General features: G+C 52.8%; 2 protein-coding genes across 2 annotated transcripts in view; one reads left to right on the top strand and one right to left on the bottom strand.

The window, feature by feature from the left end:
• Nucleotides 1–8,134: 8,134 nt before the first annotated feature.
• On the bottom strand, nt 8,135–26,659 carry SYT11 (synaptotagmin 11). Its single transcript, XM_019431290.2, has 4 exons — nt 26,403–26,659; nt 19,762–20,588; nt 11,800–11,923; nt 8,135–11,248 (listed from the first exon to the last, which is right to left on the bottom strand). Exons 1-4 carry the CDS (start codon nt 26,434–26,436, stop codon nt 10,938–10,940), a joined length of 1,296 nt encoding a protein of 431 aa, XP_019286835.1. The 5' UTR covers nt 26,437–26,659; the 3' UTR covers nt 8,135–10,937.
• The window catches only part of GON4L (gon-4 like), a 74,684-nt gene continuing 73,567 nt past the window's right edge, over nt 25,607–26,723 (top strand). The window contains exon 1 of the mRNA XM_019431271.2: nt 25,607–25,688. The gene's annotated coding sequence lies outside the window, so the exon portion shown is untranslated. The remainder of the gene's footprint in view (nt 25,689–26,723) is intronic.

The raw sequence follows: 26,723 nt of genomic DNA, 5'->3' as shown, positions 1-26,723 counted from the left end.
TTGGGCTTCTCCTTTGCTTACTTGTGTGTGGGTCAAATGCTTGGGATTATTGCATAAGGTCATTTTAAGAAGACTTAATACCATGAGATTTTATGTTCTGGAAAGTACGGATTCCAAAAAATGTGAGTGCCCGCCACGTGCGGAACGCTGTGTCGAGTGTCAGGGCGCGTGCGTGGAACACCCCTTCCTTCAGAGAGGTTACCTCGGCGCACGTGCAGGGAGAGGGGCTAGAGGGAGGTGAGGCACCGCGGTCCAACCGCTGAAGAGTCTCCGTGCTTCAGTGAGTGGGGTCCCACCTCTGCGTGACTCCGGACTCTAGTCCCCCGCCCCGGGCACTGTCCACTGTCCTGGTTCCAGCAGGCCGGGGTGCTCGGGGATGCTTGGTGTTTGGCCGTGCCGCCAGATGGCTTTGGGGGAGCGGGGGGGTGCAGAGTGAACTGCCACCACTGGGGCAGGGGGCAGGTGCCCGAGGGACCCTATCGAGACCCCAGCGTATCCAGAGAGAGGTGGAGCGGTGCAGAGTGGGGAGCCAGGAAAAACACATTGAAGACAGTAGCGTATTTGCCTCCAGCAGGAGGGTTACAGTTTCAAGTGTGTAAACTGAACGTGGACTAAGGAATGACTGCTTTACATGCAGGTCATTGCTTTTGTCTCCACTTCTGTCCGTGGGATCAATGGGCCTCAGTGTTTGTAGAGGACTTAGTTTGGACATTAAAGGACTGTGTTTTTGTGTCCTCGTGACTTGAGTTGTGTTGAGCAGGTCAGTACCTGTCTGTGGGGTCCTCTGTTGAATCAGAGGCAACGGAGGAGGCAGTATTCGCGTTTCTAACGCAGGTTAGGCGGTGGGGTTACAGTGTTCATGGGCCCCCTCTGCACTAAGCACTGTGAGACTGTGCAGGGTTTGAGGGGATATAAGACACCCTGCTCTTGACCTTTGATAAAATCTGCATTCACAACTAGATGTCAGTCTGAAGGTAGTAGGTTACTTCCAACTGGGAATGTGACAGGAATTCAGCGAGGGAAAGAATTAGTGTGGCCGGGCCCAGCAGTGGGACCAAGAGCTAACGGAGAGGAGGCAAGTGACGAGAGGTCGAATACCAAAGAGAGGTGATTTCTGATATTCCTAGTGTTTATTGCTGATTATTATTATTATTATTATTATTATTATTATTATTTTTACATTTTTATTTATTTTTTGAGAGAGGAGAGAGAGAGAGAGAGAGCGTGAGCATGAGCGGGGGAGGGGCAGAGAGACAGGAGGAGACAGAGAATCCAAAGCAGGCTCCAGGCTCTGAGCTGTCAGCACAGAGCCTGACGCAGGGCTTGAACCCACAAACTGAGATCGTGACCTGAGCTGAAGGCGGATGCCCAACTGACTGAGCCACCCAGGCGCCCCTTATTGCTTATTTTTTTTAAGTTATTTATTTTTGAGAAAGTGCAAATGGGGGAGGAGCAGAGAGAGAAAGACAGAGAATCCCAAGCAGGCTCCACGCTTTCAGTGCAGAGCCTGATGCGGGACTCGAACACACGAATCGTGACATCATGACCTGAGCTGAAGTCAGACGCTTAAATGACTGAGCCACCCAGGTGCCCCTATTGCCTTTTTTTAAAGTTTGTTTATTTATGTATTTATTTAAAAATTTTTTTTAATGTTTATTTATTTTTGAGAGACAGAGGAAGTGCGTGCGCGCATATGAGCAGGGGAGGGGCACACACAGAGACACACACAGAATTGAAAGCAGGTTCCAGGCTCCGAGCTGTCAGCACAGAGCCCGATGCAGGGCTCAAACCCACGGACTGCGAGATCATGACCTGAGCCGAAGTCGGAGGCTCAACCGACTGAGCCACCCAGGCGCCCCTTATGTATTTATTTTGAGAGAGAGTGTGCGTGTGTAAGTGGGGGAGGGGCCGAGATGTGGGGCTCGAGCTCAGTAATTGTGACATCATGACCTGAGCTGAAGCTGGACACTTCAGTGAATGAGCCATCCAGGAACCCCTATTATTCGTTTTCTTGGGGGAAAAAAAAAAAAAAAAAAATATATATATATATATATATATAAACAATATATATATGTATATATCATATATAAATATATCTATCATATATATGATATATATATATGTATCATATATATATTCACACACACTTTTAAATATGTATAGACTTAAAGTGTATTTAATGTTAAATATTTATAGAAGTAGTTTACATATATGGTAATTCTATATAAAATGAAATATTAAACAAATATATGTATACATATATATAAATAAAGTTAGGAAGCTCCTGACAAATAGTCGGTAGTGTTGCTCCTTTTTGAAACTTCCAGACTTACTGAGAAGGGTAAGAGAACGGTGACAGAGAAATTTGAAGTCTTACCTTTTAGGAGTCCGTGTCAACTCTGACAAGCACTTGGCTTTAAGAGACGCTTCAGTACGGAAAATGTCAGATTGACGGTAGTCCTGGATTGTTCAGCTTCGAATTAAAGTTTGTGTTCAAACTGCTTCCTCCGTCCGTCAGCTGGGCTGGGACTGAAGCGTCGGTGGTGGAGTCGCGCGGGGCCCCGGGGGAAGCGGCTGGGGCTCCGAGTTCTCTAAGGAGATCGCTCGCCCTGTCCTCAAATATCTCTAAACGCTCTCACACAGAGACACTTTCTCTTCTCCCCACTAAGACTGTGTTATAATTAGGTGTGGCATAAACTAGATTAAAAAAAGAAAATGGCGACTGTATTTGTATTTTACTCAATTTTGACAAGTTTTTTCGGTGGAAGTTGAAAGATGAGTCTCGCCGTTCTTCCTTGCCTTACTGGTCAGCCGTGTGTCAGTGGCGTGCCTTCGCGTTGGACTAGATCGCAGCCGCATCCGCGGGGGAAGCCAGGGCTGCGTCTGCTCTTGTCTGCGAAAAGCACGTGGTCCTCTGTTGAGTGGGGTCGCCTTGCTGCTGGTCTGGCGCAAAGGACCAAGCATGGTCTGGAGGACAGGATGGATTTTAGTTTTTAGGGAAATGCAGCCGGACGGCATAAGCGAGCTGTCCCGTACGTAGAGCCTTGTGGACCTGTTGCCCTTCACTGTCCAGATGGTCAGAGCTGGGGCACGGCCCGCTTCTTTAGGCTAAAACGAGTTAGTGAACCTGACTTAAGACTCCTGACACGGGGTTTCTGCTCCCGGGAGGTATGATTGCTTGGGAGCGGCAAGGCGATATAGGCAACATAAAGCCATGTTACCTCGACTAATTAAAGAAAACGTTGAAAGATCTGGATTAAGTTGGTGGGTAGAATTAGGCCACGAAGATTCCTCAGAAAGAGGAAAGGTGTGACTTAGAGCAACAGAGAAGTTAAGAATCCTGTATGTCGGACAACTGCAGTGCAGGGCTGGAGAGCCGGGCAGGTGAGTTAAGCAAGCTCCAGGTTAGAGCCGGGGACGCCCCGTGTGTGGAGTACGCGGCGGGATGCCCCCAGGTACCGGCCTGGCTCTGGAGCAGAGACTGCTAAGAGCTGTTCTGCTTTTTTCTCATTTTCTCAGCGTAACCTCTGGAGATTCTGATTTGCTGGCTCTCTGATAGGATCCAGGAATCTATATTAAGACAAAAACCTCCCCCAGATGATTCTGATGGCAGCCACGCAGGCTTTCCTAGATTAGGAGTCTCCGGGCTGAGTGATGCCGGAGAGCCCGGGGCCAGCATCGGAGGACTGTGCGAAGCAGTGACAGAGGGCTTGTCAGCAGGTGTGGGAAGTGCTAGTGGCTCTGTCCAGGGCGGTGTGGGGCTGGGGAGCGCTGGGCGTGAGCAGTGAGAAGGTGGGGTCGTTCATGTGTGAGGGAGCAAGGGCTGTGGCTGGGGGACAAGCTTGTTATGAAGAAGCCACTGGATGGAGCAAGGGCCTGGTAAGTCCTTCTGTTCGGGGCATGCTGAAATCTCCAATCAACTTAATTTTTTTTTTTTTAACGTTTATTTATTTTTGAGACAGAGACAGAGCACAGACGGGGGAGGGTCAGACAGAGAGGGAGACACAGAATCCGAAACAGGCTCCAGGCTCCGAGCTGTCGGTGCAGAGCCCGACGCGGGGCTCGAACTCACGGACCGCGAGATCGTGACCTGAGCCGAAGTCGGCCGCTTAACCGACTGAGCCACCCAGGCGCCCCTCCAATCAACTTATAAACGTGAGTTGCTCTTGAGACAAAGTTACTGACATGTTTTAGCTTCGTCTATTAGTCCTTGCTCTAAAAAACTCAGCACACACGGTCATATCATTAAGTCACCCAGTGTTTTGAACAGAAGCTGCTGGGGGTGAGGGCATGTCGTTTCCTGCCCTTCCCAGAGCTGTTTAGTGCTAGTTTCGTGCAGTTTGCTCTGAGCCAGGAGAAAATCTCCCATCTGCAGAACTATCCCCCATCGGAGGCTTCCCCTAGTTTCCTTGCACACGAGTGGTCTGTGTGAAGGTGAGTCTGAGTACGTGCCCCAGGACAGCGCAATCCGATGCCAACTGTCTGCCGGCCGGGAAGCGTGTGTGCCCGTCAGGTGTACTTGGTCCCACCCAGAACACTGCGGCCGCTCTTACTTTCAGATCCTCAGACACCCACAGGAGAGCACGCGGGTCTGGTGGCCACTCACACCCACCCGCCACCACCACCGCCTCCCAAACAACTAACAAAAACAAGCCTCCACTTCAGACCAAACTTCTTTTGAAACTCCCAGCTCAGTAGGAAGTAGGAAGAGGCCCGGGTTTTTTGTATTTGCTTTAGGTCTGCTTCCTAGACAACATTTTGGCCCCCGCCTGTCTTCCTTCAGTCCGCAAACCTTTACTGAGCATCTGCCGGACGCCAGGCATGCGGTGCTGTCGGGAGTTCGGTGAATAACAACAAGCACAAAGGTCTTGACGGCTCAGTTCTGTTCTTCAGGCACCCCTGTTTTTTATTTTTGTTTTTTTGTTTGTTCTAGTGAGGCTCCACACCCAGCGTGGGGCTTGAACTCACGACCCTGAGATCAAGAGTCGCACACTCTCTGAGCCAGCCAGGTGCTCCCGGGCACCTCTGATTCTAATGTGCAAAGTCTCACGTGAGACGTGTGGAGGGTGAAGGGGTCGGGGGACGTGCAGGAATTTCCAGCTTCTTGATGAACAATTAAATGGCACCTTGGAAAAATGCCCGGGGAGACCGATTTGGTGCAAGTGAATGTCAGTCATGAAAATGTGTGGTTTCGGGGTGCCCAGTGGGCAGGCTCAGTCACAGGAGCGTGTGACTCTTGATCTTGGGGTTGTGAGCTTGAGCCCCACGTTGGGTGTGGAGATGACTTAAATGAACTTAAAAAAAAAGAAAAAAGAATAGAGATGTTTTCAGCTTTCTGCAAAATTATGCTCCGTGGCTAAATCTTGAATTATTGGCTCTCGGATTATTTAAAGAGGACCCCAAGCCCTAGGCTGTCTTGCCAAGCCACACGGTGTGGACGGTGGATGAGGTTGGAAGGTGGATGAGACTTTGTTAGAAGATCACAGGAGAAAATACTTTGGATGGAGAGAGATGCTGCACAGAAAACCATGTGGTGGTCTCCATTGCCCCCCCAGCACCCACTCCTCCCTCCATGGGAATTGACATTTTATTCAGGAACCCGCCCATTTCCCACACTCGGTTCCAGGACAGCCCTAAAGACGCTCCCATCCTCCCTGCCTGACGGACGCGGCAGTGACCACGTGCCACACTTTGGGACCAGCGAGGCGAGAGGAGAGAATCGTTGGAGGTTTCTGGGGACGGTTTACCTGGTTTTTCTGGGAGAGGCCCTGAAGCAGTCTCCTCTTACCCGCTGTAAGTGGGCCTCTAAATAGCCTAAAACCTTCAGGATTAAGCTGACAATGAACGTCAAGAGTGAGCCCACAGAAAGCACCCGGGTCCCTTGTGGTATTAGTGACCTTTTGCCAGAGTCCCTCGGAAGCCGGCCCCGCCTGTGGGCTTCCGGTGAGGTGAGCCCGGACGTGTTCTTAATGTTTGAGCAATTTGAATTGAGGTTTCCTGTTCATCGTAGACAAAAGCGTCCTTAGTGCCAAGGTCCTCTTGCCATTGTGGTTGTTACGTTATCATGTTATTTTTTTCAGACTTATCACCTAGAAAAAATAGGCAAAATTATATATGTGCCAAGATTGCCATCACAAGATAGTTCATTTCTTTTATTTCGTTTTATTTTTTAATGTTTATTTATTTTTGAGAGAGCGTGAACAGGGGAGGGGCAGAGAGAGGGAGGAACAGAGGCTCCGAAGCAGGCTCTGTGCTGACAGCCGTGAGCCCGACGTGGGACTTGAACTCACGAACTGTAGTTGGACACTCAACCAACTGAGCCACCCAGGCACCCGTCATCTTAAGATAGTTCAGATAGGAAGATGTGCTGAAATTAGTGACGATTGCCTGTAGATGGACTTTTTTCCTGCTTCTATGAACTTGTACTTTAGTTTACATGTTTTCTACAGTGACCCTGTGTGACACATCAGGAAAGAAATGCACAGGAAGTAAGACTAGAAGACAGAATGGTTGGGAAGGTTTGGGAATCTTAACCAATTTTTTTTCCCTTTTCTCTATTTTCCGATTTTTGCATAATATGCCTATTATATTACCTTGTCATTTAAAAATGTTTTTTAGGGGCACCTGGGTGGCTCAGATGGTTGGGCGTCTGACTCTTGGTTTCGGCTCAGGGCATGATCTCACAGTTCGGTCGGGCTCTGTGCTGACTGCTCAGAGTCTGCTTGGGACTCTGTCTCCCTCTCTGTCTCTCTGCCCCTCCCCCCACTCCCACACACGCTCTCTCTCAAAATAAACTTAAAAAATGATAAAAATGGTTTTTAGTTCCTTCACTGGAACTTGAAAAGACCGGGGGCTTTCTCTCCTGCTTCCAGCATGTTCACACAGGGAGGCAATTTCCAGAGCAGAAGGTAGGGAAGGTGCATCATTCCAGACACAGGGTGCACAGGGGGGGTCCGTGGAGCAGCCTCAGGGTCACAGCGGCCCGGGGCGCGACCTCTGAGAGGGGAGCAGGGACCTGTAGGTCTTTTCTTTCAGAGCGTCTCTCTGTAAATCTGTAATTACATATTTACTTGTGCTCTGACCTGAGGGCAGCTGGTCGGCTGCTGAAGGCGCACAGGGGCGGGCCTCTTACTTTGCCGGGTATAAAGCTCCGGGTGCTCAAGGACAGGTGCTTGTTGAGGAGCGAAGGAAGGTGAGAACAGAATCAGCCCTCTGGTATTGCTCTGGGGGTAGAAATACTTTGGGGTATAAATATTTCCAGTTACAGGGACGGGCTAATTAGCATCAAAGCCCTTATCTCTCTCCTGGTGGTTATGGTCTTAGGAATAACATTTTGAGAGGAAAACAGAAACGCTAGAGAAAGGATTTTAGGTCTGGAGCCTGGAATCTGCATTTTTTCTTTTTTTGAAAATTTTTGTTACATTTATTTTTGAGACAGAGAAACAGAGCATGAGTGGGGAGGGGCAGGGAGAGAGGGAGACACAGAATCCAAAGCAGGCTCCAGGTTCCCAGCTGTCAGCACAGAGCCTGATGCGGGGCTCGAACTCATGAACCGCGAGATCATGACCTGAGCCGAAATCGAACGCTCAACCTCCCGAGCCACCCAGGCGCCCCTTTTCTTTCTTTTTTTTTTTTTTTTTTTTTTAATTTTTTTTTCAACGTTTATTTTATTTTTGGGACAGAGAGAGACAGAGCATGAACGGGGGAGGGACAGAGAGAGAGGGAGACACAGAATCGGAAACAGGCTCCAGGCTCCGAGCCATCAGCCCAGAGCCCGACGCGGGGCTCGAACTCACGGACCGTGAGATCGTGACCTGGCTGAAGTCGGACGCTTAACCGACTGCGCCACCCAGGCGCCCCCCCTTTTCTTTCTTTTAAGTAAGCTCTACACCCGGTGTGGAGCTCAAGCTCACGACCCCGAGAGCAGACGCTGCAGGCTCCCCCAACTCGGCCAGCAGGGCACCCATCCCCCCCCACCCCCCCGACTCTGCCTTTTCTAACAAGTGCTCCAGATGGCCACGGATCAGGTGCTGTGGGGCCCACACTGGAAAGCGCGCCCTGGAACATCCCGGAGTCTGAGGACCAACCTCATTCCCAGTCACCGGCTCTCAAGAAAACCATGCACGTGTCCCTGTGCGTGTTTAATGTGAGTCAGTCTTTATTTTGCACTTGTGTGGTGCATTAACAAAGTCCACGTACAAGATAGCGTTACACATTGTAGGTTAGCATTACAGCATTATGCAGTTTCACACAACTCATGTTAGCTTTTTTCCGTTTTTTCTTTTTTTTTTTTTTTTTTGAATTTGACACATTTATTTTGAGTTTCATTTTTACAAGAGAAGACACAAGGTAAAGAAAGACGACCACATCGGAGAAGGATCATGGTGAGGGCGATGTCACTGTCGTGGCCATAATTAGAGCCTTCCAAGAAAAAGGACGCGTACCGTTCCCTCTCCTGAGCAAGCCGCTCCTGTCCCACAAACCAGTTCTCTCTGTTTTCATATCTAGAGCCATGTTCATGGACACGTACCTGTGCTCCACCGAGAAGAACCGAACGGAGGAATAACTCATAGAGGGACTTTTGTTATTACGAAAAACTCTTGTCTTCCCAAAGGAATCAAGATTATCAGCAGAGAAGGACTGACTCTTGGAAAATCAGAAGTGACCGTTCCCTAACCCGTTCCCGACCACGAGTGCCTTGTGCAAAAGCTAGGGTGCGACTCTCTTGTCTTTCAACTGACTCCGAGGAGGACACTACTCCTCCGCCCTTTCAGGTGGCTCTGGGAGGGACACGGGTGAAAGCCGAAGGCAGCTAGGAAACTTTGGGACAGCAAAGCCAAGGGCATGATGGATCAGGCGTGAGGTAGGAGGGAGGGGCCCTGTGCTGTCTGCCTCCTCGGAGGCCACTCCTGGCTCCAGAACTACGGTCCCCGCCCTGTCACCTCACCGCCCACTGCTCAACAGCCCAGAAGAATGAGGGAGGAAAGCCGCCTGGAGGCGGGGGGCGGGGGGGGGGGGGGGGGGAGACGGGGCCGCAGGAGGGGCTACAGGCACTCAGCGGGGCAAACACCAGACTGTCTCGCCTGTTGCTTTGCACTGTTTCTGGGAAGGACACGGGCGGGGTGCTCAGCGGTTTCTGATCTTCAGACATTAAGGCGATGAAGAGGAAGCAGGTTTTTTCCTAAGGGGGCTTCAGGACGCTCCTGTCCGATTTACATTAAACTATCTCAAAATGCATTTTTAGAAAACAAAAATTATTTTCTTCTACGTATGATACAGTATTTACATTCCATGGAGTATAGGCTGGAGACCAGTGGGGACACCGCCAGGCCGGGGAGTCAGACGAGGGCGGGGGCCGGCGGCGTGGGCTCCGGGCCTGCGCGGCACTGCTCCGCACTGTCAAGAATCCAGGCTTCAGAAAGAACAGCAAAGGGATTCAGGGGGAGCAGACTGGTTTTAAATCCGCAAGAGCTCGGGGATCGTCAAAGGCAACATCGCCGCCCTGTCTGGACACCCGGCCTCCTCGGAGGCCAGAGGGAAGGACGGCTCTTGTCGGGTGTGGCCCTGCCTCGGCGGCCCCTTCGGGCCTTGGTTCCGGCTGCTGCTCGCGTGAGCCCCCGCGCAGGCCAGAGGAAAGGCCTGCTGGCCCTGCACGCTCGCCTGCAGCCAGCGGACCAGGTGTCTGCCCTCTGGGAGGCCTTGGCCTCAGAGCCACGGCCCGCCCGCCCGCCCGGAGTCAGGAGGCCTGAAGTTGAATCCCTCGCACCCTGGGCTGCCCCCATCCCATCCCTCCACCTGGTCTCGACCCCTGGAGCCCAAGAACCACGAGGGACGGGATGTTATAGAAGATTCCAGGTTACCTCGATCATTCCTTAACTCACGTTTACTTACTTCGTTATTTTTAAGAGCCGCGATTGAAAAATTTAAGGATACAGACTAGTTTCCACAGGCCCTTTTCCTTATGAAGCAAAGCCAACCTCCTCTAAGCTACCTGAGAAGACTGCAGCTTCTCCATGGTGAGCATTTCTGGAAAAAAAAAAAAATGGTCAGTTTCATCCTTCGAACCAACAAATGACTGTCACTTGCTGGTGTAGCTGCAAGGTGGTGACGGGCACCTCCGTTCTGCCCACGCTCACAAACAGCGTCTGGGACCGGCCGCACGAGCCCACTGGTGCCACCGGAGAGCCAGATCTGAAGTCTTCAAAGCTCCCTCCAGAGCAGTCATCTAGTTCCATAAACCCGAATTCTACCTAGTGAGTCTGCTGTGTTCGTGTGCTTTGTCACAAATTAATCACAGACTGCCCCTGCCCCCTCCCCACGGGAACGCTGGCGCAGAGACCCCACGCCTCGGATCCTCTCTCCCCTGCAAACCCTGCCTCGTCCACCCGGCCTGTTTCCTGGCTCACTCTGGACCTCTGGACCTTGGGCTCAGCCAAGGAGCAGGGGTGTCAGAGAACACGGGGAAGATGAAGCCGTGAGGTCTCACCTGCAGAGGTGGGGGGGGAGACGGCGCCTCTCCAGCAAAGCCCGGTAAAAAGAGGCCAATTTCAGGTAATCAGCAAATACAATTCGGCACAAAACACAATTTTCATGGATCAAAATCTGTAACTTGATATTGGCAGTTAGGCTAATTTCTTCAGTTTGTATTAGACATGCAAGTATAAGGTTACATTGTTATATATAGACTGGCGAGGCCTTTCCCTCTCTTTTTCCCCATAAAAAAAAAAACAACAAAAAAAGAATTTCTAGTGCCTTGCGAAGGAGAAAAATCATCATCACTAAGAACTGATCTGCAGCTGTGGTCACGGGGCGTTCTTCGTGGGGTTTATTTTGTAAGAAATCTTCTTCTACAACTAAAATGAGGTTTTAAGTCTGCTTCTCCCTGGCATCTCCCCGCCTGCCCTGCCCGGCCCCGGGCTCAGGCGAGGAGCACAGGATTAGTATTCGCTCAGACTGTGCCACTTGGCCACGGGCTTGCGGGGGCTCTCGCACACCTCCCTCCAGTGCTCCGCCCCGCTGGTGGTGATGCTGTGTGCCCCCAGGATCAGCCTCCCCACCGCCTCGTTCTTGGTGGTGCGGTCGAAGTCGATGACCAGAAACTCGATGCTGATGTCAGGCAGCAGGTCAGGGGGGATGTCGTAGACGAAAGACTCGTTGAAGACTGGGTTCAAAGTGCACTTTTTCACGTGGGTTTTCTTCTTGGCGATGCGCTTTCTGCCGTAGTAGACGTTCACCTTGACGTAAGGATCTGGGGCCACCAAAGAGACAAGAAAAGAGGGAGACAGACCCATGACACGGTCCTCCTGCTGGTTTCGTGTTGGCAGGGAGGGGCTCTGACGTTCCTCTCGTTGGTGGCCCCTCACGCCAAACCCACTCTGACTTTACGTGCGTCTGTCTGCCTGGGTAGGGGGTGCCACGGGAGCCAAGCGGGAGCCTAACAGAACTTCCTCCAAGTCAGGTCTGAAGAAACCCCGTGACACCAGGAGGCGTTTGCAAGGGCGCCGGGACTAACAAAAGCCCGCAGTCTTTTTGAGATGTCTCGCCCGGAGCGGGGGCTCAGCACCTGGCACGCACACCCACCCCGGCCCCGACACCCCACCAAACGTCAAGACCCCATACGCCCACTCACAGCACCCCCGCCCCCCGCTAGGGAGACCTACAACCCAGGCAATCGCCACGAGGAGAGCGTGGACAGAGGAACAGGATGCTAGGGGTCCTAAAACGCGGGCGCTGTCGGGGCCCCAGGCCGGGACGCGGTGGTGCTGGGACGGACAGAAGTAGGTTGGAGTAAATAGCTGCTACCTGAGAGACCGGTGATGTCCATTTTCGGCAGGTGTCGGGCTTTGAGGACCACCACTGTCATTCTCTGTGCCACGGGCTGGTATGACAGAGACACCTGGAGCTCCCCTCTGCTAATGCACTTCTGTGGAGAAGGAACAGCAGGTGAGGGTCCCGCCGCGAGGGACAGAGCCTGGCACAGTGAGTGCGCAGCAGTGACCGGGGGAGGCACAGGGGAGACGGTCGCCCTGTAGGGATGTAGCTACCAAAGTAACGGGGAGAGAAAAACGGAAATACTCTACTTCCAATCCTGATACTAAATAAAATCATCTGCAAGGAGAGGCAGCCTCGACTAGCATTCAAGAGCGCAGACCGTGAGGCCAGGTTGGTCCGGATCCAAGTCCTGCTCGAATGCTTGTCTGCGTGACCTGGGACAAGACCTGGACGTCTCTGCGTCACTTTCCTCAGCTGAAAGATGAAGGTACAAACGGTACTGACCTCAAAGCATTATCGAGAGGATTAAATACGTTAAAATCGGTAAACGTTTACCTGTGCCAGTGCCTGGCACACGGGGCACGAGACAGAAGCGCATTGTCTCCGACGGTCTCATTTGGTTCTCGCGATGAAAGTTTTGGAGACTGTAGACTGGAAGGCAGGAAACTTGGGTTGGAGCCTTAGCTTTGCCATTTACTCACCACCTGGCTTTGGGCAGGCTCCCGAACTTTCTGGCGACTGTTCCTCCATTTCACAAGGTGGATGTCCACACCTGCTCCTCCTGCCTCACTGAAAGCACTTCGGAGTGCTGGCCCCTCCCCCACTCACGTCTGCGTGTTCCCCTCTTTACGTTTTATGCCAGGTTCTACTTTGAGCTTGAAAAATGTCCTTGGTCCTCCAAGGACATTAAAAAATAAATTTTTTTTAAACTTTATTTATTTTGAGAGAGACAGCATGAGTGGGGGAGGGGCAGAGAGAGAGAGAGAGCAGGGGAGGGGCAGAGAGAGAGGTGACAGAGAGAATTCCAAGCACGCTCTGCTCTGTCGGCGCAGAGCCTGATGTGGGGCTTGAACTCACAAACCATGAGATCATGAGTTGAGCCAAAACCAAGAGCTGGACACTTAATCAACTGAGCCATTCAGGCGCCCCTCTAAGGGCACTTGAAACAATATTTGGATACTTACTACAAGCTGGGTGCTGGGGATCTGGAGCAAATAGGACCCAAATCCTTATTTTTTTCTTTCTTTCTTTTTCATCTCCCCGCATTTTTCTTTTCTTTCTAGTCTCTATGCCCAAGGTGGGGCTTGAACTCACAACCCCGAGATCAAGAGTTGCATGTTCCACGGACAGAGCCAGCCGGGCGCCCAGGATCTGGTTCTTGCTCCCAGGGAGCTTACCATGTCCAGAGAGACAGGCGCAAACAAACACGCCCTCCTGGGGGCCGTCAGGACCCGTCCCAGTGCTGCTGGGGGACCCACGGGAGGAGGGTTTGCCACACGACCTCCGGGCTGAGTTTATGACAGTGAGTCCGTGGGAAGACGGGTCAGGACGAGCGGCAGGAATGGCCGCTATGAAGGCACTGGGTCCTGAGAGGGTCCCCTGTGTTCCCAGAGTTGGGGGGAGGTGCCAGGAGGAGGGAACCTGGGGGGTGGGTCAGGCGAGGGCCTTGGAACCAAACAGCAGACTCAGCCGCGGCACACAGGCCAAGGGCAGCCAGCCGGCACAGGGGCGACAGGCGTTGCCGCCGTCGACAATTTATGAAGGCCGCTACCGTTCTAGTGGAGGCTGGACAACTGATGGACGGACGGACGGACAGAGCAGAGGCGGCCCCGAGGCTGAGGAGGGGACACTGAGGCCGGGACCCGGGGATGGGTGTGGGGCAAGATGTGTCAGGAAGAACTGACAAAAGTGGAAGTGGGAGGGGAGAGTGGAGGGCAATTTCTTGTTTCTTAGCTCATTTTTAAAATTATGATCAAAAAAAATTTTTTTTCTCGTTAAAAATCTTTAAACATTTTAACGTGTATCTACCTTTTTATGAAGTGAGGATGGGGCTGGGAGAAAGGAAACAAAAAGGAGGTGGGGCTCAAGGAACACTGGACATAATAAGGTAAATTTGGGACAGAAACCACTCCCTTGCTAGCAAGTCTCGTTCCTATGTCCTTCAAAGCCCTCAAGAAATGTCACCTACTCCAGGAGTTCGCGGACTGCGCGAAACCGGGCCACACGCTCCCGACGACAACGTCCTGTGCACCTGCTTGGGGAAGGCGTGATGCTAGCGGCTGGGGCCGGCCGGGGGGCGGCGGGAAGCCCTATCTGGAGAAGCTCGCAGACTTCTGCGCTACCTGCTCAGGGTGCCTGTGCAGGAAAGAACAGCAGCGAGTAATTTAATTAGCTCGTCAGTGGAAAACGAGGAAAGAAACCTAAAAATCTGTGCTTTGACTAGAAGCCTAACTCCCCTCAAGGAATGAAACTGGAGTAATAGCTCGCCTGGTTCAGAACCTTTCCTGAGGCTACATTTCATTCCGGGAACGTACGCAAAGGTCCGTGGTAGGGCATCACGGGACTAGGATTGAAACTCACCCGCTAGCTTTTGAAACCAAAGTCCAAAAGCGAACAGACTTACAAAAGATTTTCATGGCTTTTCTCTGCTAGACTGAAGCCCCACGGTCTTTCCTTTCCCAGAACATACATGTTGTCAGCTCTCGATGATGTCCGCGGAAGCACCCTCGGCCAGCTTAGGGTCACGGGCTGGTTGTCCCTGCCAACCGGTATACTTCTGGGCTGCTTCCTTTTGACGTGAGTCAGAACGCAATCGGAGAACGTAAACTCATTTTTACCATTAGGTACGGCCAAATGGCGTCAGGAAAGTAATCCCACGCGATAAGGGAAATTAAGCGCCTTCCAGAGGAACATTCAGAACTGAGCTATCCGATACGGTAGCCACTAGCTCCAATTTAAACGTGTCCGCTTAAATTTAATTTTAAATTAGTTAAAATTAAGTAAGATTAAAATTTTAGTTCCTTAGTCACACTAGCCATATTTCAAGTGTCCCGGTGCACGTACAGAACGTTTGCACCGTCACAGAGAGTTCCGGCAGCGAGCACTGATCTAGAAGGCACTTCTGGGTGATCTGGGCCACCACTTCATTCCACGAGCCCCAAAGAAATGTTAACGAGATTTGAGGTCTGGAACATCCTTGAATACTGGCACTAAACACGAAATATGCACACACAATCTTTTTTTTTTTTTTTAATTTTTTTTTTAGTGTTATTTTTGAAGGAGGTAGAGCATGAGTGGGGGAGGGGCAGAGAGAGGGAGACGGAATCCCAAACAGGCTCCAGGCTCCGAGCTGTCAGCACAGAGCCCGACGTGGGGCTCGAACTCACCAACTGTGAGACCATGACCTGAGCCGAAGTCGGACGCTTAACTGACTGAGCCACCCAGGCGCCCCTGCACACACAATCTTTAAATATAAAGATTTAAATATAATCTTATATTACTATATAAAATTAATTATATACAATTAAATATAATTCTCACTTTGTATACAGAAGAAGGGTAGATGGCGTAAAAGGGAAACTCTAAACAACAGAGTTTTTTGGGGGCGCCTGGCTGGCTCAGCAGGAAGAACGTGCGACTGACTCTTGATCTCGGGGTCATGAGTTCGAGCCCCATTTTGGGTATGGAGCCTCCTTTAAAAAAGTTACATGAGCCTGATCGTTAAAAACAAAAACCCAAGTGTTTTATTTGTAAAAAAAAAAAAAAGCATTAGCTATAAAATTATAGCTTATGTTTCCTAATTATTTGGTTAAAACTGTGTTTTGTAAATCATCCCTTATAGCCAAATCTTTCCAGTCTAAATCCCCATGCCCCTTCCCTAGTTCTCAGAGAAAGTGAACAACTTCTGGTTACAACTTTCTTTTCTCCCCTAAAATCACCCCTCAGGCAGTTGTTCTCCATCTGATCCCCCCCACCCCCCCTTCACCTCTGGTCATCTTACTTGGGCAGAACTCCCACCCCTGTCCAGCTGCCCCCAGTGAAGCCCAGGTCAAGTCTGCAGCCACAACAGCACCCGAGTGCCACTGTGCCCCCACACTGAAGGCCAGATCTCACGTCCCCTCCCCTCCCCCCTTCTCTTTCCACCCAATTCCCATTGCGAGTGGCATTGTCAATGGCTCTTTCTCAAGGGATCTTTGTCAAGGGCTGGGAGTGAGCTCCGGTTCCCAGCCCCCTGGCCGAGTGAGGCAAAAACCCTGCTGGGGGCAGACAAGCAGGAGTGCAGGGGGAGGAAGGGTGTCCTCCGTGCCTGAAAGAGCGGGGAGGCTTTGCTCTCAGGCGCCTTTCTCCCACAGTGCAGAAGAGGAACAGAAACAGTGGGGGTAGGGAAGACACGGTAGGGTGAGGGTCCGTTCCAGAGTGACTGGCGAGCCACACAGTCTCTGCACCAGGTGGCCCCGCGCGTCCTCGGTACAACTTTATTGGGGCCAGAGGTCCTCTGGGGCCACCTCCACACCAATCACAGTCATGGGAAAACAAGAGAAACAAAAACCTTGATGTTCAACCACATCTTCTTTTCCCCAGTACACACACACAGCCACTCTCTCCGTGGCTCATTTCTTTCTCTCTTTTCAGTCCCTTTTGGCTCGACTGGATGACCTCTCAGGTTCCTTAGGAGTCTGAGATTTCGAGAATCCTGGCATTCCCACGACCAGTGTCCCAGGCCATCAGCACCAGATGTGGCCCAGGAAAGATGGGAAGAGATTTGGAAAACAATGACGCGAAGAGATGAGATTCGGGGGAATCTAACAGCTCTGCAAGACCCGCTTGTCAGTTACTTCTCTTTCCACCCTCTCTTGCCCCCAGGCCCCCTCTGGGCCGCCTCCCTCCCCCTCGTGGGTGATCTTTTATGGGAATTTACTTGAATTTTCACTCTACTTTAATTCACTTTGATTTTTATCCGAGGGGTGGCTGGCTGTCTTAGAAGAGCAGGAGACTCTTGACCTCAGGGTCATGAGTCCGAGCCCCACGCTGGGTATAGAGCGTACTTAAAAACAATAATAATAATTTCTAACCAAATGAAATATTAGAGAAATAGCTGCCCCCCGCTCCTCCCAAAAAAAGCTGGTTCCAGAGTCCAATTCAGAGATTTAGGGCATTATAGAATTTATACTGTGATCTTCTTTTACTAATAATCAAGGGCTAATTTTTCCTAAGAGCTGAGAGCGCTCTCCGTGATCCCATTAGCCTTCTCTGCCAAGGATCAAGGCTGAGAAACGGTGGCCGCTGGCCCCGAATGAGGACTAAAATGGGAGTCACAGATGACAGCCAGTCCTGGGCTTCTTCAACCAGACCACACTAGGCAAAAGGAAGGATGAGAGGCGATTTTTCTGCTGAAGGAAGTTCAGGTAGGGGTGTGGGGTTATCTGGGGAAACCCAATTCCCAGCAGTCCCCACCCAAGCCTCCGGGTGGGAGAAGAGAACGTGGCCCTGTATTATAACGGATGCCTTCCACAGACCAGAAAAAGCTCTTTATAGAGTGCGGGACGGTCCAGAGCAGCTCTAACTGCTGAGCCAAGGGGAGACCCAGAAAGGGCAGACTCTGGGCCACAGCAGGGAGGCCGTGCTACAGGCAGGCGTGTGGACTCGTGGCTCGGGACGGAGCGCAGCCCTGGCCACAGGCGCTGGCTGCAGAAACACGCTGGGGAGGTCCAGCGGGCTGGAGGGCTCTGCGTGTCCTGTCTGCGCCTCTCCCAGGGGGCCTGTTGCTCAGGATCCTCGCCCTGGCTTGTCCCTCCTGAAGGGAGTTAATAAAGTGGAAAGAAACGTGGCTCTTGCCAAGAGCCCCCGGCGGTTTAGCAAATGCCATTGTCTGTGCTCCCTGGCCAGTGTCCGGGATTTGAGGCTGTTTTGTTCCCAGCCCAAATCAGTCCCTTTCCTGGCCAGTCTCTCCCCAGCTGCAGCCTGGCACAGAGCCATCGCCTGCTTTCAGCCTTGGGCGGCAAGAGCACGAGCCGTCTGGGGGAGTCTGGCCAGCTGGTGGCTTCACCGAGGCTGGGGCTGCAGGGAAGGACGGTGTGCAGCGCTGATGAAGGCAGGCAGTGGAGCACTGGGGCTGCTGGAAAGGAGGAGCAGGGAGGACTCAACAGAGCCCCGAGGAAAGGAGATGGCGGGGAAGGGGACGCGGTGGAGGGGGCTGAGAACATGTCACCGCCACAGTTCCGACCCGTGCTTCTGAGGGTACAAGAGCCTCTGCTGTGTTGGGCTCTCGGACGTCTCCCCCGTCTTGGCAGGGGACCAGCGTTTAGGACCCGAAGAGCACCTCTAACGCCCTTCAAGATGCGGGGGCTTCTGGCCCCTGGGAGGCAGGGCTGGTGTGCCACGCGGCAGCCGCAGCTCCCCGGGCAGTGGCGTGGCCGGGCGGCTGCTGTGACAGGTGCCAGAGACACAGCATGGAAGGGAGGAACGCGCCCTCGTCCAGCGGGTAAACTGTGCCCGGCGCTCAGGGCACACCCAGCCTCTACTGGCCCCGTAAGCCTCCCTTGTCCGATCCTGGCCCTCCTGCCTCCCTGCTGAGTCCAGTGTGGGCCTGGAGGTGGAAGAGGCGTCGGGAGAGAAGCACGGCAGCCAGGGCCACGGCTCTTTCTGGAAGGTGAGCAGTTGTTCTCAGCGGCCCTGACATCCTTTCTGAACCTTCCACCTCCTTCTGCACACCCCTTGCCTTCCTTCGTTTTGTTAAAATATAAATGTCTGCTAACCACACGTACCTCCCAGGGACCAAACCTTACTAATGACAGCAATAACAGTCGCGGTTACGATTTCTTGAAGGTTTACGGTGTGCCTGGGGCTACGTAGATGTACCATCTCGCTTAGTTCCCATCAGAAACCGAGATCAGAGGAGCTAAGCAGCTCGCCCAAGGTCAGCTGGCTGGCGAGATTTGGATTCAAACTCGGCTTCGACTTCAAAGCCCCTGTTATTAACCACTCCTGTCGTATCTTGCAACAGGAATGAAACTCTGCGTTTAAAATGCCAACAGCCTCTTCCACGCTGACCACCTGGCTGTTGTCAAGACCGTCTTTCTCCTTCACTAAAGTAAAGGCCCCTCAAGGGCAACGACGTGCCGGACGCATTATCTCACCTAATCCTTACAACACTGCAAGGAAGACAGTATTATCGGCCCCATTTCACAGACGGGGAAACGAGCTGAGGAGGGTTCAGGCGCTCACCGGGGCCACTCGGCTGGGAGGTGGTGAGCTGGGCCTGGAGTCAGCCAGTCCGGCCAGAGCCGGAGTGCTCCACAGAGAACCACCCTGCTCCCCCGGTTGTGGGAGAAACGGGCGAACTGGGGGGGGGGGGGGCACGTTTCTTGCGCCCCTGAAACTACAGGTCAAGAGCCAGAGCCGCCCAGCGGGGAGGAGGCAGGAGGGTGGGCCCTGACTCCCCGGCCGATCTGTGCAAATGGGGTGCCGAGGATGAGCGTGTGTGGCGGGGCTGAGGCCCGGGAGAGGGGCTGGGCGGTGAATCGAGTCCCTACACGGCATTTATGGAACGGCTGCGAACACACAGACACACGATACTACTTATACCCGCGATCTGGGCTGAGAAAGGGAAGCTGAGGGCAAGATGACCGAAGCCCCGTCACAGTTCAGCAGAGGAAGGTCACACGTGACTTTGGAGAAGAAACCGGCCCCCACAGCATTGATGTCATGAGGGTCTAGGACCGGGGGGCCAGCCCGCTCCAAGCAAGCCCGGCTTAGCATCAGGATGCCCAGCACTGGGCGAGATCTCAGCAGCTGCCTGTGCCTCTGTCCGTGCCAAGTGCCTTTTGGAGGAGACTCGGCTGGACAGGCCCTCCGTTTTACTCCGGCCACTGCTGACTCCTGACAGCCCCTCCTTCCATCCGTCCGCCCCCTGCCCTCCATTTGTTCCCCGAGCTCTCATCTCCCCCAACCTATCAGTCCCCCCACCGCCAACACGCTCTTCCTCCTCACCTGGATGTTCCTTTTGGTGATGTCCCTGGTCAGCTGTGCCTTGCCCGTGCTGGGGTCCACGCCGGCCAGCGGCACCATGACCTCCCCGATGACGTCGTCCCGGGAGAAGCGGTCAAAGCTGAGGACGAGGAAGTGGAGCACCAGGTCCTGCAGCTGGCTGTACGGGATGCCGTAGAAGGTGAAGGTCTCGTCGAACACGGGGTCCAGGGTCTTCCGCAGCACTCTGGTCTTCACCCGATGCCGCTTGTCGGGAAGGATGGTCATTTTGATGTAGGGGTCGGAGCCCTGGGTCTGTTCATCCATCACCGGCAGCCCGTGAGCCTCCTGGATTGTCACCACCAGCGCTTTTTTCGGGAAGTTATAGTCCACCGAGAAGGTGAGGGATCCTAGCATGACGTCCTCCTCCGGAGACGACGGAGAAGTGGTTTTGCTCTCCCCAGGGGTCAGGCTCGCGACGGGGCTCCTCAGTTCTTCCCCATAGTCCACTTTAATAGGGAGCTGGTCCATACAAGATCCAGAGCTGGGGCCCCCGGGGCCTTTGTCTCGGCCCAGCAGGCCAGCCTCTGCCGCGTCCACCAGCACGCTCCCACGCCCCCCTTCCCTCCCGGGGCCGTCTTTGTCTCTCCGCACTTTGATGATTTTCTTCTTGTTGCTGAGGGTCTCTGGGTATATGCTGATGCCTTTGAGCATGTGGATAAACTTATAGGGGGGGGTCTTGTGCTTCTTCTCTGCCCGCTGGTGGCAGCATGTCCACACGAAGACGGTCACCGAGACGCACACCACAAGCACGGACGCCCCGACGAGGCCGGCCACCACTGGCGACACATCTGCAGGTGGAGACCAGAGACGCGTCAAGGCAGGTGGACCTCAACCCCCGTCTGCAGCTCCTCCACTGGGGGCCTCTGCGAAGCCAAGGCAATCTGGCACCTGCACCGCCAATCCGGCCCGTCTGGGCTTGAGAACCTCCCCTCTCCCGGGGATGCCCCGCGCCATCCCCTCCCACCAACCACGGCTTTTCCTTTCCACCGAACCCGGTGAAGTCTTTCTCTTCTCCAGGAAGCCGTCCGGGAAGGGCCCCACCCGACTCCCCGTTCTTTCCCTGGCCCTCTCGCAGCACTTAAGGACTTGGGTCGCTCCTACTGATTTGTGATTCACATAAAGCTACCTCGTAGGTGTTACAAAGTCACCTCTACCTCCACTGTTATACAACGCTCAAGGGCACAGGCTGCGTCTGGCTTCGGGAGAATATTCCACAGCATCCAGCACAGGGTTTGCCGTGGGCCTGTGCGGGCCGCCTGGCAGCTGGGGTAGAAGAATGCAGGGCTGAGCCTGGGTGGTTTGGGGAGTGCGCTCAAGGGTGGTAAAAAGAAGTCTGGATCTGAGTATTTTAAAAATACATTCCAAATTTCAGCTCCCGGTTCCCAATGCTTGCATCTTAAATAGGAAGAAACAGGGACTGTGCACAATGTCAGCTCTCTGCTCAAATATCACCTCAGCAAGGCCTTCCCTGACCACCCTACCTCAAAGCTCAACCGTCTTCCCACCTAGACCCCCCGCCTCCGGGGTCCTACCCTGTGTCATCGTCTCCATAGGTCTTATCTGTCTCACACACGGCAAAACACATGCGTGTGTGCACCCCCCCAAAAAAAAAAAATATATATATATAGGAACACACACACGTGCATAATTTTACTACAGTAAATAACTTCTTCACTAAAGAGTAAGTTTCACGAGAACAGGGATTAGTCTGTTGGGTTCATTTCTGTATCCCCAATGTTGAAAACACAAACGTGTACTTGGTACGTATTTGTTGCACGAACAGATAACTAAAGAGAAACAGACCGTTTCCTTCCCTTCCTCTCCTCTTGTCCTTTCCCACACAAGCTGGGACCCTAACGAGTTTGGGGTTTCTTTTGCCCTTTAAGGGCACTGAAGCCAAACTGGATTTGGGCCTTAAAGGTCTAGATAAGGCCTCTGGTTGCCCACATTACTTTTTGGGGAAGCCATGCGTAGGGCAGGGAGGACTAAGGAAATAAACGTGACTTCAACATATTCCAGATTCTTCCTGAAACATCCCTCCACAGCTATCTGCCCAGCTCACTGCCTCACCAACTGCAGACCTCTGCTCCAATCTTACCTTATCAGAGCAGCATTTCCTGGCTGCCCCACGTGAGATAATATGCCCATCACTCTGCTTTATTTTTCCTCATAGAACTTAGTACTCCTGACATATATTCATCTGTCCTCCTTACTAGATAAGATTAGCAATAGTGACTGTCTGTTTTGATCACTGCTATATCCCCAGGTCCTAGAACCATGCGGCACATAGTCAGTAGTCATTGAAGAAATGAATTAGTGAATTCACGACAGCCTCCACAGACAGGAAAAAAAAAGGAGTCCGTATGATTACATACATCAGGGATAAATGTAAAATTCTATATTGGCCTTCAAAAACCTGTTGATACACAATGGGAGGCCTTACTTAACAAGTCTGAGCAGAAATAATCTAGTTGTTTATTCTGAAGTATAATTAGGCTGATGCCAACCTATACCAGGAGTATGATGTCCCGATGACAGGGTTGGGGGGTAGCATAATTTAATCTGCACTGGGATAACATATATGGAATGTTCTGTCCGGCAATGACAAGAATAAAAATCGCTATTTTTCTGTGTGCATTTATTGTGTCCTTGCCTTGTTCTAGAGCTCTCTCTGAATCAATGAATTCACTGACTAGGTACCACTAATATCTTCACTTTGTAACTGAGGAACCTGGGGGCTCAAATCTGCCATAGGCCATGAGGTAGCAAATGGCGGTGATGGGATCCAAACCCTGGTCTGCCTGACCACAGAGCACCTCTTCATTAATGGATAATCAAGAGTGTAAAAGCCCTGGAAACCATATCAAATGAGGAAAAGTTGAAGGAATTGGAGCTGAGGGGTCTGGGAATAACAACTTTCTTCAATTATTCAAGGCATTTTGATGGAAAAGGTCTGATTTGACTTTACAAAGAGGACACGTCTAGCACCAGTGCATACAAGCTACAGGAAGACAGATTCTGACTCAGTGAAAAGAGTCAAATTATTATTAGTTCAGCCTCACAATGGCCCGGATTGCTTCATAAGGCAGTGAACCTCCAACTGAAAACTTCTGGAGGTTTGATCACCGTTGGTCAGGCATATTCTAAGAGAGATCTCTTCAGTAGAGATTGGACTAAATGTCTCTTAAGTTCTTTCTCCAACATCCCATGATGCTATCAAAGTTGGGATCAGGCAAGAAAAGGAGACATTACATTTTTCAATAATATTAAGGAGTGAAGCCATTAACAAAATAAACCAAGGTTTAAATAATAATAGTGTTTATTCTCATATATTAAGTGAAATAAGAGCTGTTAGTGACAGGTTTCATAAAACAGGAACAGCCTTGGTGGTAAGCTCCTTGAAGGCACGTGGAAATAACATGCTGTCCATCTTTGAGTGCCTGAGTCTTTGCATTTAATAGGAGCTCAGTAAATATTTGTTTGACCAACTGATTGGATTCAGTTGTCAATCAGAATGGGCACAATGTGAAAAAGTGGCTTTCCATTCACCACCCACCAGGGACATTCCTGAAAACTGCTTGCTACTGACTAATGACAGCGAACACCGGTTGCCTCCATGAGAAGAGGAAAGCAGGAAACCGACAAGACAGGCACATTTTTGACAATGATGTGAAAGGGAGGTGTAAAGGCCTCGGCTGGGGACACTGGAGTAATCCTTTTGGCTCCACTATAGATCTACTCTGTGATCTCGCAACAACCCACTACTGCTTATAATGCCTCCACGTCTGCGGTTAGAAGATGGAGATGGAGGTGGGGGGCGCGCCTGGGGGGCTCAGTCAGTTGGGCGTCCGACTTCGGCTCGGGTCACGATCTCGCGGTTTGCGAGTGCGAGCCCCGTGTCGGGCTCTGTGCTGACAGCCCAGAGCCTGGAGCCTGCTTCCGATTCTGTGTCTCCTCTCTCTGCCCCTCCCCTGCTCATGCTCTGTCTCAAAAATAAATAAAAACATTAAAAAAATAATAATAATAAAAAAGAAAATGGGGGTGGGATGGGTAGAGAGAAGAGGAAGGACTCCCACTTTCAGGGGGATAGAGAAGGGAACGAAGACAAGCAGATGAAGCCATCCGTGGCTTATCCAGCTGCTCTCCTCTACCTGGTTTCCCACTCTTGCCCCATTTTCTTCTTCATTTTCGTATCTGTTAACCCCCGTCTCTCTCCCCCACACCCAAGGCAGTGAACTAGAAAAAATCAGATGCTGAAACTCAGAACCCTCTGTCTTGCTTTAGTCAAAAGCTTGGTGGGAAAAGGAAGTCGGAACTAATGGCTGAAGCCAGCGTTCTAAAGTAGTCGTAAATTGCAGTGACTGCTTGCTCCTTTTGTCCTCCAAGGTCACGGATAATTGAGTGTTGGCTTGGTGTATCTCCCGAGGGCTAAGGCATCTGAAATGAAGTACTCTGTGAGATGTGAGGAAGTCAGAAGTGGCAGCTACGTAGGACCCTCTGTACCCGCCTAAAGACCTGGGAGCCATATTGGGGCTGTGCCCAGCTCTCTCAGCCTTTGACCAGACCTGCTGTTGACACTCCCTGTGCCAAAACATCAAACAGCCTTTCCCTGTCAAGTGGGCCAGGGTGACACAGTGAAATGACAACGGACTTTGTTTTGGCGTCAACTGGACATTGGTTTGAATCCTAGCACTACCCTTGCGTGTTTGTTTGACTTTACCCCAAGTTACTTTATCTCACTGAACTTCAGTTTCCTCATCTGGCAAATATATATAATAATGCTAAAACTGGAGGATACCGTAAGGACGAAATAAAATGGAGTACGTAAAAGGCTGAAATAATCTTTTCTCGCTCTCTCTTTTTTTAAATTGAGAGAGGGGAGATGGGGGCCGAGGGAGAGAAAGAGAGAGAGAGACTCATCAGCAGGCTCTACACTCAGTGCCGAGCCCAACAAGGGGCTCGATCCCATGACCCCGGGATCATGGTCTGAGCCGACTGAGCCGCCCAGGTGCCCCCGTCTTTGAAAAATCTTTTTTCTCTTTTCCCCCTAAAAGAAACTACTGCATTATGTTTCGTAACTTCTAACTTTCTCAGGAACCTGGAAGCGCAATTAGAGAAGAGTGATGTTGGAAAGAAGGTGTAAGAAGAAAAACAGCAGTGCGAAAATCACGGAGTGCTCATGTAACCACAAAAGGGCCACCTATTTCGGAAATTCGGGACTCAAAGATAAAGACGCAGAAGGTGAATGAAGTGTAAGAAAGAAATACAGCTAAGGTTTAGCCTTTGGGAATCAGTGGGAACCAGTAGCTAATGGGTGTGATCTGTTTTCTGGATGCTTCCCCTGCTCGGATGTCTTCTTTCTGATAGTGAGGTGGGAGAGCTCATTGGCTTCTGTTTCCATGAACCTCTTACTGGGGAGTGAGAAAAGCCATTTCCTACTTGGATTACGGCCCCACCCTAAAAGCTGTGGTCTGGATGCTCGAGATTTCTGGGTCGTCTGAGGGACAGACAGGCTGTCTTAGGGGATGTGAAGGACCCCTTGGCCGGCAGCAACGCTCATCCAAGCTGGGGTAGACGTGAGGGAGGAGCAGGGCAACTCCTCGATTTTTGGCCCAGGAAGTCTGCACCCCTGGCCCATTTTGGAGGAAGCCCCACAGAGGAAAACACTTGCGCGCCCAGCTTTTCTTTCCCTTCTTCCTCCCATTTTCCACTCCACTCTCCGCCCCTGGGCGTGCAGCCGAGCCGAGAGCCCGGAGGCCCGGGTCGGGGGCCAGCCGCTCCGAGGTGACGTAATGCCTTCCCGGGTACACAAAGCGGCCTCCCCCGGGCCCGGCCTCCCCCGCCCCTCCCCCCCCGGCCGGGCCCGCGCCCCCGCCAGCGCCAGCGCGGTGAGTCCCCCTCTCGGAAAAGCCAGCCAGGGAAACAGGGAACAAAGGCCCGGGGAGAGGGGCCTGGGCGCTGCCAGGAGGCCCAGAATAGACATCACGTCATCCCCGGCTCGGCAGCGCCAAGCGCCATTTGGTAGCAGCGGACGGACCCACCATTACGGTGCAGAACCGCGCTCGAGGGCCCTCGGCGGCCGCCAGCCCCGCGCCCCGCGCCCCGCCGGCCGGGCAGCGGCTCCCCGCGCGCTCCCCCGCAGCCCAGGCTCCCCCCCCCCCCGAAGCCGGCCCCCCGCCTCCAGCCCCCCTCCCCCAGGTCCCCCCCAGCTGCCATCTTGGCGCCCATCCCCCGCCGCCGCCCTCCCCCGCAGCCCGAGGAGCAGTGGGAGGGGGAGCAGGGGGCACCGCCCTGCGCGCCCCGAGGGGGAGGGGTCCGCGTCCCGCTCCCCCGCCCTCCCCCACATCCCCCTCCAGCGCGCGGACGCGGCCCACACAGGTTTCGGCGGCCGTGGGGACCCGCGACCCCCGGCAAGTCCCGGGCCTGGCCAGCTCTGCAGCCCGCAGCTCAAGTTCAGGCGCCGCCCGCCGCCGCAGGCCCCATCCTGGCGGGGGCTGGCGCTTGGGGGCCGGGTGTGGGCTCCGCTCCCTCCCAGCACTGGGCTCCTCTGGCTTCGCAGACGTTTCCACTGGCCCGGGCTTAGTTTTCCCGGCTCTACTTACCAAAGCTAGGTCGGATATTGGTGATCTCAGCCATGTCGTAATCAGAGGCTATTGCTGTAAATGCTTTTTCAGTGGTCGGCCAAGTCTGGGGACGCCCGGCCAGCACCGAGGCCGCCGCGGTAGAGCGCTAGCTCAGGGGAGGGGGGGAGGTATCTGGCGGACGCCTCCTGCGACGGCCGGGCCCCTGGTTGCCAGCTGCGGGCGCCTCCTAAGATGCTCCAGGGATGCTCTGAGCGAAGGATGCAGGTGCAGCCAGACTGGTCCTGATGCGAGGTAGGCCCCGCCTTCTTCCGAACGGCCCTCGGCAGAAGACTCCGCCTC

Source organism: Panthera pardus, unplaced genomic scaffold (assembly GCF_024362965.1).
Source record: "Panthera pardus isolate Hobbes unplaced genomic scaffold, ASM2436296v1 HiC_scaffold_21, whole genome shotgun sequence".
Lineage (NCBI taxonomy): Eukaryota > Metazoa > Chordata > Mammalia > Carnivora > Felidae > Panthera > Panthera pardus.
This window is presented reverse-complemented; position numbering and strand designations above follow the sequence as displayed.

Excerpts from the sequence above, each read along its gene's own strand:
- SYT11 (XM_019431290.2), bottom strand. The coding sequence starts at position 26,436 with ATGGCTGAGATCACCAATATCCGACCTAGCTTTG. Across the intron at positions 11,924-19,761 it reads TCACCAAAAGGAACATCCAG|AAGTGCATTAGCAGAGGGGA; the intron begins GTGAGGAGGAAG and ends CCTTCTCCACAG. Across the intron at positions 11,249-11,799 it reads CATCACCGGTCTCTCAGGTA|ATCCTTACGTCAAGGTGAAC; the intron begins GCAGCTATTTAC and ends TGGTGGCCCCAG.